The sequence below is a fragment of the Trachypithecus francoisi genome, unplaced genomic scaffold (genome assembly GCF_009764315.1).
Source record: "Trachypithecus francoisi isolate TF-2019V2 unplaced genomic scaffold, Tfra_2.0 Contig01579, whole genome shotgun sequence".
NCBI lineage: Eukaryota > Metazoa > Chordata > Mammalia > Primates > Cercopithecidae > Trachypithecus > Trachypithecus francoisi.
This window is the reverse complement of record NW_022681442.1, coordinates 3,566,160-3,582,006: the sequence shown is the minus strand read 5'-3', so window position 1 is coordinate 3,582,006 and position 15,847 is coordinate 3,566,160. Positions and strand designations below refer to the sequence as shown.

At 50.5% G+C, this 15,847-nt stretch overlaps 1 protein-coding gene across 5 annotated transcripts in view; it reads left to right on the top strand.

The window, feature by feature from the left end:
- Window positions 1-458: 458 nt before the first annotated feature.
- Window positions 459-15,847, top strand: part of PTPRE (protein tyrosine phosphatase receptor type E) — a 180,004-nt gene continuing 164,615 nt past the window's right edge. For 3 of the 5 annotated variants that reach the window (XM_033179029.1, XM_033179019.1, XM_033179008.1), the window contains exon 1: window positions 463-1,040. Coding sequence is in view for 1 of the 5 variants with exons in the window: in XM_033179041.1 (XP_033034932.1) it covers window positions 988-1,040 (53 nt within the window). In the remaining 4 variants the exon portion in view is untranslated. Of the gene's footprint in view, window positions 1,041-15,847 lie in introns of all 5 variants that reach the window. The other 2 variants (XM_033179036.1, XM_033179041.1) reach the window with 2 other exon arrangements.

Here is a 15,847-nt window from a genome sequence, read left to right as displayed (position 1 = left end):
CATTCATTCCTTCATTCATAAGCCTAATGAGCTGGGCCCCTACCACAGAATGCAGCTTCCCTCATGAGGGCTGGGCCGTGGCCCCACCCAGAGGGCACGACACAAAGGTTCAGAACCAAGATGCCACCAGTGTCCTTTCTGCTCCTCCCAGGGAACCGCCTTTTGTCTGAAACCTCCCTAAATAGCCTGAGTGAAATCCCCTGGAAGAAGTCGGCTAGACAGCAGGCCCAGTGCCTGACTCGGTCGCTCCTCCTTCTCTTTGTGCCTTTTTAACTTTGACAGATGCTGCCTTAAGGACAAGCGAGCCCTCTTCAACATCCCCCAAACAGGCGCCTTATCCCCACCTCTTTCCTAAGGAGGCCACCAGGCCCAGCGACCTCACAGCTCTCCCAGCTTCCTCGCACCAGAAGCGCACGGGGTGCCCTGTGAGTCCCATACCTGCTGCAAGACCAGGGCGAGTCCCCAGCCAGGCCACTTCCTGGTGCACTGGGATAGGGCAGGGAGAGGCAGGGCCTTGCCTTTGCTCTCCTCCAGGCGTGAGTGCCTGCCATACCTTGACCCTCTCTCTACGCACCTGGGTCCCGGCGGAGGGGCTGGGCCAGGCCTCCCCGGAAGGGGCACCAGCCTTGGGTAAACGGATACCCACAGTGCCTGGGTGCTCTCAGGGCAGGGCCTCAGGGCCATACCCGCCGCGCAGGTGGGGCGGGAGCGCTGGGTGCGCTCCCCGCGCCGGGCACCAGGCGTCGCCCCCGCTCCTCTCAGCGCCCGGGCCCCCGCCCCCGCCGCGGAGCCGCAGCCGGAGCTGGAGCCGAGGCGGCGGCGGGACCCGGCCGGCCGGACAAATTTCCTGCTCCGCTGCGGACGGCGGGCGGCAGGAGCCGGCGCGAGCGGCTTCAGGAACCCACGGCTTCTGCGCGTCCCCGCGACCCTTCGCGCCCGGCGCGGACAGCCGGGCGCCCCGGAGGGCGGCGGGCAGGCGCCCGGGAGATGCGGAGCCGCCGCGGCAGCGCGATCTGCGCGACCGGACCGGCCCCCCCGAGGTGAGCGCGCGCGTGCGGGCGGGAACCCTGCGCTCCTGTGGGGGACCGTGCGCCCCGGGCGGCCCGAGCAGGCCGGGGACGCTGCCTCGGCCGCCGCCGCGGGAGGGAGGGGCCTCTCTGAGGCTCAGAGTCCCGACCCTGTCCCTGCCGCCCCCGCGACGCGCCCAGTACCAGCGGCTGGGGACTGCATGACGCCCGACCCTGGCCCGCGGCGCGTACCTTCACCCAGAGTCCCCAGCCCAACTTGGCGACCACAGTGGCAGTGCTCACGCTCCCTCTCGGTAAACAGGAGGAGGGCGCGCGTGTCTGCGGGTGGCGACAGTGCGCGGGGGCCGGCGGCAGGGCGGCGTACGTGAAAGCGGGCGACACCGAGAGGGGGTGCAGGCCTTGCGTGGGGGGCTGCGCGCACGCGAGGCTGTAGGCTGGCGCCTTTGAAGAAAGTGGCTCGAGTTGTGCCAACTCCGGGAGGGGCCGGCGCGCTGCCAGGATGCAGCCCCACAGCCGAGCGCCCGCGCCTTCCCAGGGAGGCAGGCAGAGCGGGATGCAGCAGCCGCGGAGGGTCGGAGATGCGGCGGGGAGACCCTGGCAGGTGGTCCAGGCCAGATTGCCGCGATTTGCAGGGTCGATAACCTCCGAGGGCTCCTGGGCACAGAGGCCAGCGCGGTGCCAATTCTGAGCGCTCTCGGGACCATCTGGGGAAGGCTGGGCAACCCACAGGATGGGGAGGCAGAGCCAAGCCGGATGGAGACCGCGCTGGACCTGACCTAAATTCCTTCCAGGCATGCAAACCTTTCCAGAAGGGTTAGCCAATTATGCTTGCAGAATTATGATATTGATTTGTCTTGAGTCGTGACCATTCCATCAGAGTTTCAATCCAGGAAACTCAAAGAAAGAATATAGTTCTCTGCTTGTATTTTAGAGTGAATGAGCGTATGGGTGAGTTGAATGAACACCAGCAAAGAGTGATCACGTGATCCAGAAATTACTGTGTCCATGTCCAGTCAGCTCTGCCTTTGGCCCCAGGTACCCCTTGACCCAGGGCGTCTGGAGGTCTTTGTGTCCCAAAGATGGATGAAGTTCTGCCTCTGCACACTAACGACTCTTGCCCATTTAAACTGTATGTGGGGGTGGTGGGGTGGAAGGATGTTTCCAAAACTGGGGCGCTAGGCCAGAGGAGGGCCCGAAATGGTGGGGGCCAGTGGCTGCACAAGCATCTGGCCACCACGGTCACTCAGCCAGCATGGTATGGGCAGAGCTCTGTGCTATGAACAGGGTTGGGGTCTGTACTTTCCAAGCATAGGCTCTTGGCATTTGGGGAGCAAAAGGTCAGAGGTGAGGTAGAGCAGGCCCAAGAGGTGGGGGCTGCGCTGTCAGTGAGAGGGGCCTGACGCAGCACCCAGCCCTTCCCAGACAAGGCCCTGCCCCTGAACGTGACCTTGGGGGCCAAGATTTTTGTTCATTGATGTTGGTGATGCCTGTGAGTCACCACCGCCCCCTCCCTGCTCCAACAGACCGTTCCCATGTGGACAAGAGCTAGGAGCTAGATTTGTCTCTGGAAAAGGTCAGGTCACTGGATGTGTCCAGATGGCTTGGGACTTAGTCATACACTCTCTCATCAGTTCCAGTCAAACCAGTTGAGGGCAGTGGATGAGGGCGTTGTTGTCTTTATGTGTGATACTTCTTGGAGGCCCTGGGTGGACACAAAGTGAGGATAATGCAGAAAGCCATACGGAGGCCACCTCTCATTTCTGTGGGGGCCACCCAGCTGAGAGAGACACGCTCCCTGTGTCAGCACCCCCACCTCCACGGAAGCCTGGAGGAGGTCCTGAAGCACTCTGCCCTCATGGGAGCCCCCTCTTCTCCAGGGATGCATGTGTGCAAACCATTGTCCCTGAGAGTAGATGTGGCTATGCATGTACATCATTGCCCCTGAGAGGAGAGGTGGCTGTGTGTGCAAAGCATGGTCCCCGAACCCCAACAGAAGATGCAGTCACAGTGGGGGTGATGGCAGATGCATCAGTTTCAACTGGTGAAAGTATGCTTCTCCCAGCCGTGCCTCAGTGGGTCCACTGTGCTCCATTGCCACCACCATTAGCCTAGTCTAAGGTGCACCACTGATCAATATTCCCTCTCTGAAGGTCAGAGGTGTGTTTCCAGGCCCGGCCACTCCTCTGCAGTTCTTCTCCGCAGCTGCCCACTTGACATTTATCCCTGGGATGTCAAATGCTCCTTGACTCAATGTGTCAAAATCAAACTTGTGATCTCTCCTCCCCTTCCAGTACTTTCCCAGTGTTGTCTTTATCCATCCAATTTCACCAGCCTCCATGTTGCTTCTGAAATATGTGCCGGACTATAGTTTCCATGAAGAGAGGACAATACTGTATCTCCAGTGCCCAGCCATGTACTTGCCAGTGGAGCCTTGAGGACTCCTGGCCATGGATGAACAACTTGGAAGTGAGATCTCCCCGAAGTACATGTGCTGATGGAGCAAGTGTGTGTCTGTTGCGTGGATGTTGTATGGTTGATAGGCAGTCACACATTTTTGCTGATGTGGATGGGCATGGTCCATCCAGGGGTCATGTGGCCAGCCCTTCTGGAGATGCTGGACTCACCTGCTAAAATGACTGTTGACTTGGACCAGAGACACCCCAAGTGACCTCCCAGGGAGGCAGGCTTGGGAGCAGAGTGGGAACAGGATCGAGGCTGCTCTGTATTCCCTTGCTAGACAAGTATTTTTCATTTATAATATCTGAGTCACCCTTACAGAAGTTCTGTTGCCAAAGCAGGAATGAATGTATCCATTAGGGTAAGACTGGCTTTCTTAATATTTGAATATAACTTGGGGAAAAAAACTACAGTTCTAAGAACATCTCTAGTTTTTCTTTTGGCTTTTCTCCTGCTAAACCAATGGCTTTGTCTAATGGCTTTGTCTTCCATGAAGCTCCCAAAGCTTTCCAGATCCCAAGACTCAGCTCCCTGCTCTCAGTCTCCTTCCCCTTTATCTCCATCTTAGGAACTCCTACCCATACCGCAAGGCCCACCTCAAAAGTCTCAGTCTCCACAAAGCTTTCCTGGCCCCAACCTGAGAGGACTCTCTCTTACTCTTGGTTTCATAGAACATTATTTGTGCCTGTCCTAAAGCACTTACTGGACTCAACTGTGATTTCCAGTTCACGTGCTCAAGTAGTTTATCTCCTCCACTAGGCAGCCAGTGCTTTAAGGGTGGAGGGTGTGTCTCTGAGAGGGTGTACTTTGGGTTCACTCGGTCAAGTTCTGACTCTGGTGCGACCTTGGCTAAATGACTCAAAATGCAGACTTCAGTGTTCTCTTCTCTAGAATGGGAGTCATCATTGCTACTTCCCAGGGCTGCTGCTGTGAGGGGAACATAGGATACATATAACTGACATGCCACATGGCTGGTATGCAGTAAATCATGGTTATCTTTCCCCTACAACATCTAATGCTGTGCATTGCACATGTAAGAATCAATGAAGTTTGAGGCCGGGTACAATGGTTCACACCTGAAATCCCAGCACTTTGGGAGGCCGAAGCACACAGATCACTTGAGGCCAGGAATTCCAGACCAGCATGGGCAACATGGTAGAACTCTGTACCAAAAAACACACAAAAAATTAGATGAGTGTGGTGGTGCACACCTGTAGTCCCAGCTACTCAGGAGGCTGAGGTGGGAGAATCATCTGAGCCTGGGAGGTCAGGGCTGCAGTGAGCCATGTTCACACCACTGCACTCAAGCCTGGTTGACAGAGTAAGACCCTGTCACGGAAAAAAAAAAAAAAAAAAAAGAATCAATGAAGTTTGAATGAATACATGAACCAAGCAAAAACCATACGAATAGATACCTTTTGTGCATCATCCAGATTGGTAAGTCAAATCAGTATGGTGTGACATGCTAAATAACTTTATTTTTTGCATGACAATCTAAATGATTATTATGTAAATTTTGTGTGATGAAGTATTTTAATCCCATAATGTTATCACTTACCATGAAGGCCATCATTCTTCAATATGCACCATTGACTCCAGTGATCGATGAGGCAGAAATGCATCTTGCTATGCACATTAACCAGGCTCGTGGCCTGAATTACACCTGGCTGGGTGTGAGGCACCGCAAAAGCAAACGAAACCCAGCCCTGAGAAGCAGTGTGGCCTAAAATGAGGTGTATGGAATCAGGGTAACAGAGCAGCTTCTAGACCAGAACATAAAGCTAAGAAGCTGTGGCCAACCCTAGAAAGTCTCAGAACTTCACTTTGCTTATCCAAAGAAAGGGGCTATCCTGGGCCATCTCTGAGTCCCTCACAGCTGCCCCACTTCCGCCCGATTTCACCCCTCCCCACCACTGGGCAGGAAGGGCTGCTGACTCTGTACAAGGCTGGCTCCCAGGCAGGGAGGGTGCCTGTTTCTTGGCTCAGCACTTGGGCCACATGGCTCCCTGCTCTGGACACCAAATCTAGAGAGAGAAAGGAGAGGCCTGTGGGTACATGGAGCACGCTGCCAATTTTAGGTACTGGCCCTGGACATATCAAGAGTTTATTTTAGAGGATTAACTTCTCATTATTTTGTCACTAGGATTTTCTTTGTCACCAAAAGCAGAGTGCTGGATGATATTTTAGATGGTTGGGATTTTAGATCAGCCATACCTGAGGCAATAGGGGTTGGTCTAATGTTACTAATCCTTGAGCAGACACAGATGAGCAGTTGTGGGGCCGGTCACTGCTGGATGTGGGCTAGGAGACCCCTGGTTTGGGGATTATGAAGGCAGCCTCCTTTTCTTCCCTGGGATTTGGCTGCTGTTCTCCCAGTCATACCCATCATGGTCTGCCCCGTCCAGGTGTTCCATGTGAGGAGTTTTGATGTGGTGCACAGCCTTTGAACTGTTACAACACCCTGCTCACAGCCAGAAATGTGGGCCCCAAGTCTTTCTTTCAACTATACGAATACTTCAGAGGCTTTGATTGAGCTTATGAAATAAAAATTCTTAACAATATATTTCAGAAAAATAAACATATCCTTTTATATTGATTCCCAATGAAATAGGGGCCAGATAAAATATTTTAAAAGGGCATCTGTTTTTAAAAATGTCTTTCAAATGCAATCAAGAATGTTCAGTTAATCCAGTCTGTTATGTATATTGTAACAAGTAACAAAAGAGGCAGATAAATCTTTCTCCCAAAAACAAATATAAAGTCCAGCAGGGAGTAGGGAAATGTTTGAAGAAAAGAAAATGATTCTTAGTTATGTGCTAAAAACCATGTTTTGGGCAGGTGCTTTGATGTTAGTGTTTGTTGGGTGGAGAGTAAAGATTTGATAGGAAAACTTGTTCGGATCCCAGGTCTGGGTGCTGGCTACACATTTGATCCAATGGAAGGGCTAGCATGGGAACAATAGCATTTGGCTGTGAGCGCCCTGGGCAGGTACATGTCATCAGCTCCCAGGGATGGACAGCTGGTCCCACAATGCCTGGGGTTCAGAGCTCACTCTGTGCATATATGTGACATGGAGAGATGGACGAAGGTAATAGAACTGAGTAGGAGCCTGTCCAGGTAGCAGTGGAAGAGGCCAATGGCAGAGGCTCTCCCTGCCGTGATTTTACTGTCTGAATACCAGTAGCAAGTGGAAGCCATGGGACTTTATTTTCAAGGGGAGGTGACACAGCCTGGGACTCAGGGAAAGGACTTAGGAGCAGAAGGACTGGTTTCATGGAGGCCCATGAAACTAAGGCTCTGGACAAGACAAGGGACTTCCCCTGGCCCAGTGTGAGCCTAAGTCTTTACAGTAGGGAGCATGATGCCACCAAGGGAGCTGCATGGGGATCGGTGGAGGTGGTACGCAGAGGCCTGGCCCCATGCTCACCAAAGGGCCAGTGGTCTTACACAAGGCAAGGGACCAGGGGACCAGAATCAAAGGCCTGAGGTGATGTGAGCCCTGACTTCTCCTTTGCCACAGTCACTTTGTCCTCAAGGCAAGTCACTTAATTTCTATTCAATAAATGCAGAAACATAATTTTTGGTTATTAATGTCCCCAAATCTGTTTGGACATTTCCAGCTGAACATTAGTCACCAGTTTTGTACTAGGAAGAAAATTAGTTCCATCTTTCTTCTCAAGTGAGATTTTAAAATGTCCTATCACGTAGCTACTTGATTACAGTGTATTATTTTAAATGACCTCTGTACTCAGTCCTTTTATTTTGGCGACCTCTCACTCCAGAAGGACTTGGTAATTTTCAGGCTGTGTCTCCGCAATAGGGCTTTCACAGGTCTGCGGTGCAGACTGGTTGACTCTCCCCGACTCGTCGGCTAACATGCACGAGGGCGCTCTGAGGGTCGGGAATGCACCCACCAAGCACAGCCCAGACAAAATGGAAGCCCCTGTCCAGGCAGGTTCCCGGTGAAACTCTGGGGAGCTCCAGCCTTCCTTTCTTCTCCGGTTTATAAAGAGGCCAGCCTCAGAGGTGGACACCTACTTCCATGATTTGATGTCCGACCCTGGGACTCTCCTCTCTACCCTGCCCCCACCTCATCCACCAGCCTTTTGGTCTAAAATCCTTGTCATGGGGTAAAGCTTTTTATTTTGTTGTTGGAAACACAGTATATGGTTTGCCTGTGTGTCCCCTTCAAATCTCACGTTGAAATGTGGTCCCAGACAGTGTTGAAGGTCGGGCCTGGTAGGAGGTATTGGATCATGAGGCAGGTCCCTCCTGATTACTAGCGCCATCCCTTTACTGGTGAGTGAGTTCTTGCTCAGTTAGTTCACTTGAGATCTGGTCATTTTAAAGAATGTGGCACCCCCCACCCACTCTCTCTCTTGTTCCCACGCTCACTGTGACATGTTGGCTCCCTCCCTCCTCTGCCTCGATTGGAAACTCCCTGAGCCTCACCTGAAGCAGGTGCCAGCATTATGCTTTGTGCACAGCCTGCAGAACTGTGAGCCAATTAAACCTCATTTCTTTATAAATTACCCAGCCTCAGGTATTCCTTTATTGCAATGCAAGAACAGACTGACATACACAGCACAGGTGGAAATACAGGCTTTGCAGACAGTGGCGGCCTGGTTTTCTGACACCAAAATTATTCCCAGGACAGGTGCTACTCTTAACTCTTCTAACCCCATCCACTTGTTACAAAACACACTTTCAGAAAAAGGCTAGGTTGTTACTGAGGTAACATGGGATGGATCTTTGGAGGTGGGAATGTCTCCAGACTCCTCTGGGGAAGACAAAGTAAATCCTCCCTATGGAATGCTCCAGCTCGTTTTCTAGATTCCGGAGAGACCTGCTAGTAAATTCAACTAAGAGGTTGGTTTCCAGCACAGAATATTTCCTACAGATGTCGGTGTTTCTTTCCAAATCCTTCCTCTCTTCAGGGTACTTTCCCACTGTTCTACTGTTCTGCACGTAGGAGAGAAAGCATTTCTCAGATGGTGAGCTTTTATCTTCCAATGGTTGTCAACTAAGGAGACCTGGAAGTTCCCTTTCCACCTGGAATGTGAGCCCTGCGTGCTGGGCATGAGATAAGGACCAAGGAATGACCCAGGACAATTTCAGAGCATGGGGGTGGCATATCCTCATGTCAGGGTGTGGAGCTCATATTCAGACCCAAACACTCTGAATCTCTGAAGCAGAAGCTCTCTTACAATTCCTGGGGAGGAAATCAGTATGAATTAATAAAAAGCCTGAATATTGTGGATTTTTATTACATTCGAGATTTATAGTAACTCAATCCAGGCCAACAAAACGTTGCCTTCAGGTACTTACTTTAATGAATAGAAAGCATGTAAATGCTCTTCCAAAGAGAATAACACATTTTAGCATCTTAGATATGTAAAAATAAAACTGTACAGTCTTGGTTGCACTAGGAAGTCTACTTATCAAAAAAAGAAACTTCTGTTTCCAGCCACATTATTTCAAATCATCCCAAAACTTACATTGTTACTAGTCAAAATTTTTCCTTGTGATTAACACTTTTTTCCAGTATGGTTTTCCTCTTTCTGAAAGCAGCCTTAGTTTCATAAACAGTTGGACATTTAAGTACTGGACGAAAAAGTATTGTGAACCAGTAACTTCATCTTTAATTTTGAATTACTGTTTACTCAGCGCTCTCTTTTCCTAAGCTCATAGCAGCCCTTCATTCAGTGCATCAGTAAGTCAATAAATTACTTTTTGCCAAGGTTGCAGACATCAGCTAAAGTTCAGTCATCTATTGGAGATGTAATCAGTCTGTCCATTTAAATTCCTTTGCGCAAAGTCCAGATTTTTGCCCAAAGTAATATAAAAATGCAAGAGCCAGAAATTTAATAATTTTGTACTGTGTTGTGCCAAGCCAGGACTATTCTTAGCTAGCCAACAAAATTCTTTCAAAGGATGTTTTTTGGTTTTCACCAAATGTAGGTAGTGTTTAAGAGTCTGTAATATCATGTAGAAGGAACAAGTGGAAGTATTAAACCTTTATTGACTACCTACAGTATATGGAGGATCTATGACTTACAATGGTTTTATTATAGTTTCTCAAATTTACAATGGGTTTATTGAGTTTTGGGTACATTTTCAACTTATGATATATTCTATTTACAAGGGGTTCATCAGGATATGACCTCACTGTAAGCCCAGGAACATCTGTACAAGCACTGCTTAGCACTGGAGTTACCAAAAAAACGGCACAATGGCTTGTGACATCCTGTGGATGCTCCAGGTCCACAGGAAGACAGAACTCACTTCCAGGGAGTGTTAAATGTGATGCTGGACGCTCTTGTGGAAGAGTGGAGACCTGGAAGGGCCTCCCCAGGTAGCGCAGTGACATGGTCTGGCTCTGTGTCCCCACTCAAATCTCATTTTGAATTGTATTCCAAATAGTGATCCCCACATGTTGGGGGAGGGACCTTGTAGGAGGTGATTAGATCGTGAGGGTGGTTCCCCCATGCTGTTCTCATGATAGTGAGTGAGTTCTCATGAGATCTGATAGTTTTATTAGGGCTCTTCCCCCTTCACTCTGCACTTCTCCTTCCTGTCACCTTGTGAACAAGGTGCCTTGCTTCCCCTTCCACCATGATTGTAAGTTTCCTGAGGCCTCCTCAGCCATGCTGAACTGTGAGTCAATTAAGCCTCTTTCCTTTATAAATTATCCAGTCTTAGGCAGTTCTTTATAGCAGTATGAAAACAGACTAACACAAGCAGGCTTGGTTTACTGGGCCATTTCATAGGCAGCTGACAGAGATTGAGCATTCCAGACAGAGGGGCTGCCATGTACTTGCTTGGCAATAGGAAGTGGTGTGTCCTGTCGGGACACAGGTGTCTGCATGGAGCTGTAGCCCAGGGACAGAGGGGATGGGACAAAAGAGATGGAAAGTTTTAGGATCACCCAAACACTTGTGCACCATCTAGGAGTCTGGATTATGTCTGATGGACCAGCAGTTCTTGACCTGTCTTAAATTATGACCCACTTTGAGATTCTAAGGAAGACTATGGACTCATTCTCCAGAAAAACGCATGTGTGCACACAGTCATTTTTATAGTTTCAGCGAGTCTTTCCTAACACCCCTCCTCCCATCCTGAGGCTCGCAGGTTCCAGGGGTATCCCGTTTGTGCGGCCTGGCCAGCCCCCAGAGCCCAGCAGCATGCTCAGCTGTGAGTTTGAGAAGGGGCCCCCTGCTGGCTGTGTGTGGTAAGTCAGAATGGAGGTGATGGGGGAAACCAACTCAGCAGATTGGATTCATAGGCAACATGACCATGCGGGTGAGAGGATGAGGGTGAGAACCAAGGCCCCGCAGTTTTCCGCCAGGGTGACTGGATATATCCGGACTAGACATAGGCTTATGGGATGATGATGCACCCAGGATGTGAACTGAGTTTGAGGGTGCCAGAGGGGGAAGCCGCTCCAACATGTGGAATCCAAGCAGCTGATTCCAGCAGGGAGAGTCTGTCCAAAGGGAAGTGAAGAGAGTTTTTCAGCATGAAACTGATGGTGCCAATGTTTGTGCTTCATTGCGCTAAACTGTCATCTTTCTTTTTATTAAAAATGGGCTTACAGGGCCAGGTACAGTGGCTCATGCCTGTAATCCCAACACTTTGGGGAGCTGAGGTTGGAGGATTGCTTGAGGCTAGGAGTTTGAGACCAGTCTGGGCAACATAGTGATACTGTCTCCAAAAAATATTTAAAATTAGCCAGGCATGATGCTGAGTGCCTGCAGTCCCCGAGTGCCTGTAGTCCCCGAGTGCCTGCAGTCCCCGAGTGCCTGTAGTCCCCGAGTGCCTGTAGCTGCTCCAGGGGCTAAGGCAGGAGGATCGCTTGAGCCCAGGAGGTCGAGGTTGCCATCATCATGCCACTTACTCCGGCCTTGGTGACAGAGCGAGACCCTGTCTCAAAAAATTTTTTTTTATTTTGAAAATTGGGGTACACTGTACATTCTTAGGGTCTACACAGTATTCCTAATAAAATGCCATGTAGGCAGGGCACAGTGGCTCACACCTGTAATCCCAGCATTTTGTGAGGCCAACGTAGGTGGATCACATGAGGTCAGGAGTTCAAAACTGGCCAGGCCAACATAGTGAAACCCTGTCTCTACTAAAAATACAAAACTTAGCTGAGCACGGTGGCATACTGCTGTAATCCCAGCTACTTGGGAGGCTGAGACAGGAGAATCGCTTGAACCCATGAGGCAGAGGTTGCAGTAAGCTGAGATCATACCACTGCACTCCAGCCTGGGTGACAGAGTGAGACACCATCTCAAAAAAAAAAAAAAATGCCATATAATGAATCACTGAATGATGGTTGTTGTCATCAGAGAGGTCAGCTCACAGGCAGTGATATCTCCTGCTCCCACTTACAAAGCAGGTGGGAATGAGCTCGAGAAGCTCCGTGAGGTGACCCTCGGCCTCTGATGGGGACAAACGGGAGTCACCTTCTCTCTCTCTGGCTCCCATGACTCTTATCTAAAGACCTCAAGCTGGTTTGGAGCGCCACATTTAAGCTTCCTTTAAAAAAGGAGAAAATGGGCCAGGCGCAGTGGCTCATGGTGTAATCCCAGCACTTTGGGAAGTCAAGGTGGGCAGATCAGGAGGTCAGGATATTGAGACCATCCTGACTAATACAGTGAAACCCCATCTCTACTAAAAACACAAAAAATTAGTCGGGCATGGTGGCGGGCGCCTGTGGTCCCAGCTACTCAGGAGGCTGAGACAGGAGGATGACCTGAACCCAGGAGGCAGAGCTTGCAGTGAGCCGAGATCACGCCACTGCACTCCAGCCTAGGCTGGAGCGAGACTCTGTCTCCAAAAAAAAGAAAAAAGAAAAAAAGGGAGAAAATCTATATGGAAGAAATGAAAATTATTGAAGGAGCTTGGGGGAAAGGCCGAAAGAATCTTGGCTGTTCGTATAAACCAAGTCCCAGGGCTGGCTTTATGGCTGTTGGGCAACCCCTGCCCAGTCAGCATCCTGGCAGTTGTCATTTGGCAGAGTCAGAGGGCAGACACACAATGACAGCAAGAGCAAAGGCGGGGCCTGCCCATGAGGAAGAGCCACGGCTGTTGAGCATCGATGTGTATTTCTCAAGGAGCATGAAAGAGACTTTTTACAAAATTGCAAAGAACTGGCCTGACTGGGAAGTGCAAGAAGTATCTTCCCTTCAGGGAAAAGGGAAGTTTAACTGAGGCCTCCTTGGGCTGGAACACATCTCAAAGTCATGGTTCTCAGAAACCCAGGGTGCATTTATGGACAAGTCTATTATAGGAGTTGTAGTTGTATCTTGAAGATGCAAAGATTCATTTTGTACCTTTATTTTACACATCCGACCTTACCCAGGTACCATTCTGTGCCAGGCAGTGCCTAGGACTGAGGCAGATTTGCCTCCATTGATGTGCCCAGGAAATGGATTTCATTGCATACTGAAGGACCAGCCCTTAAATGCATTGTCGTCAAATAAAAAAAGAAAATTTCACTCATTTCTGGTGATTTTCTCAGTAAACTTTTTCATATATTTGAATGTAACTAGAAATATATATATATATATTTTTTTTTTTTTTTGAGACGGAGTCTCGCTCTGTCGCCCAGGCTGGAGTGCAGTGGCCGGATCTCAGCTCACTGCAAGCTCCGCCTCCCGGGTTTATGCCATTCTCCTGCCTCAGCCTCCCGAGTAGCTGGGACTACAGGCGCCCGCCACCTCGCCCGGCTAGTTTTTGTATTTTTTAGTAGAGACGGGGTTTCACCATGTTAGCCAGGATGAGTCTCGATCTCCTGACCTCATGATCCGCCCGTCTCGGCCTCCCAAAGTGCTGGGATTACAGGCTTGAGCCACCGCGCCCGGCCAGAAATATATTTTTTGTCCAAGTCTTTCAGTTCACCAAAAACCAAAGTTAAATTCTACCCTTGTGCTTTAGATGTTAACAGTTTGAGAAGTTTGGCCAGCAATTTGATCTCCCTATTTAGAGTCAGAGCTGGAGGCCAGCTGCAGACGAGGAAAGGGAGACTTGCCCAGGGGCATGCTGCCTGTTCCTGCCACCCGTGGGCTGCCTTCTTCCTGTTCTGTTCTGTGCTGCCCCTAGTGGACTGACCCCTTATCCCTCCCTCCTGTGCCTGCAACGAGGCTTATGGTGCTGGGCCTCAGGAAATGGAGGGCCCTCATCTGCCTCCATAAGAAGAAAGCCCGGGTTATTCATCTGTTTAGACAGAAGTGCATTCCAACCTTTAGCAGGATCTGAAGGTGAGAAGCTATGACTTCATTACTGTGCATCCATCTTTTGTCTGCTTGGCCCTAGTCCTCTGGGTGTGGTTTCCGCCTGGCAAATTACTTCCAGGAGGTGCTTGAGAAGGCAGTAGCGTGTGGAAACATCTTATGTGCAGCATGCTTTTGTTTACAAATGATTTATTACTGGTTATGTCAAAATACACATCCTGAATGAATGGGCAGTGCTGGGTAGAAATCAGTGACGTCAATCGTGGTTCTTTTACTTAGCAGTGGATTTTTTTTTTTTCCTTTTCAGTGTAGTAGTAATTTGTAAATGCTTTAAGGAGGTTATGCTTTCTTTAGTGGCTTGGCATCTTGGAAATTGGAGCAGCCAGGCTTGGCGTGCTGTGTCCATTTTTAGCCCTAGCAGGCAGGAAGTGTGGCCATGCTCTCCCAGGGTAACTGCTGCGAGTTTGTGGCTAGAATGATGCTAGGTGGGAGTTACTCAACTGTTTGAATGCAATGGGCTTAGCTCATGGTAAGAAAGTGCATGGAGCCTGGGAAGCGATTGGTATCTGGTTACCCTGAGCTCAGCCTCTAGTAACAAATGACACAAGGCATTTGTGAAGGCTGGAAAGCCTCTGTGAGAAGAGCACTTTGCATCCCACTGGGAAGGGGTAGCCTCCTGGAGCATGAGGGGTCTCTTGCTGCCTCTGCTTTGGGTCTGGCTGAGGGGCTACTTTGCTGCCTGACCCCCAGCCAGGGTACGAGTTCCCAGATTGCTGGTGGGCGTGTGACAGCCCACGTGGCCACAGCACCCTCCCCCCTGCTTCTTCAACACTCCTAGGTCAGGGAGTTCCAGTGGCAGGGCAGAGGGACCATTCCCCATGGCTGACTCAGATACAGTCCACCCAGAGTGCGTTTATGGGCAAGTCTACTACAGAGGCGCTGTACCTGAGCCTGGAACAAACCTTCTTCTTTCATGGACTTCCCTGGTCTCTCCAGGACACCTCAGTGCAAATGCAGCTGTGTGATGCCACTCCCCACACTGGGGAAGGGAGGGGGTGGACTCCATGTCAGTCAGGGACCTTAGGGATGCACGAGATGGAAATATGACTCAAGTTCAGTCAAGTTCGTAGGGGCGTTGACTTACAGAACTGAAAGCTCAGGTACAGTTGGATCCATATGACCAGATGTTGCCACAAAGGCCCTGACTCCCTCTCATATGTGCTCTGACAGACTTAGTCCTGTGGAGCCTCCAGCAAACTCACATTCTGTCTCCCCTGTGGAAGGAGAGAGCTTTTCCCTACGGATCAACCCAGACGTGAGTCTCCTTGGCTCTGATGAGCCAGGCTTGGATAACTCAAAGCTTCCTCGGTGTCTGGGGTTTGCCCTGTTTTGATAATCCAGGCTTGGGCCCCATGTCCTCCCAGGGACCAGAGGTAGAAACACAGCTCCTTTGGCAAGGGTCCTATTTTCAGTGGGGGTACAGCGCAATACATGAAATAATCATTACGATAATACCAGCGATCATTGGTGTTGAGGGTGCCCTTGCTGAGTGCCAGCCAAGTACTGCTCTAAGCACTTGGACATGTTAACTCGGTCAGTGCTCACAACTGCAATACCAGGTGAGGTATTTTTGACGATCAGTGCATTTTTGACAGAAGGAACTGGAGGCCCAGACAGGGTAGCAGCAGGGCGAGGATTTGAAAAGGGATTGAGACCAATAATCCCCAAGACGGAGGGGTGATGTCTATGTGTGGGAGCAGGGGCCACACGGCTGCTGGGGATGGGGTGGGAAGAGGCGTCCTGTGGCCCCCAGGCTTACTCAGGGAGCAGTCAGATGGAAGGCTGGGGTAGACACCTGGGCCCGCCTGGGAAAGGTTTTAGAATCACAGGAGGGACTTGAGCTCCATCTTGAACTGGGGGAGGTGATGCCAGGGATGTGGAGGTCTATAGGGACTGGGTTGGGGGCACAGAGCTGGGGGCCAGGAGAGGCTCACCAAGCTATTACCCAGCAGGGCTGTGCCTCAGAGTCACAGGGGAAGTTCCTGAGAGCCTCCTGCTTGGACCCTGCTCTCATGATTGGCTCCAAGTTCTACAGTGAGGCCAAGGCAGCTGCATTTTTTACAA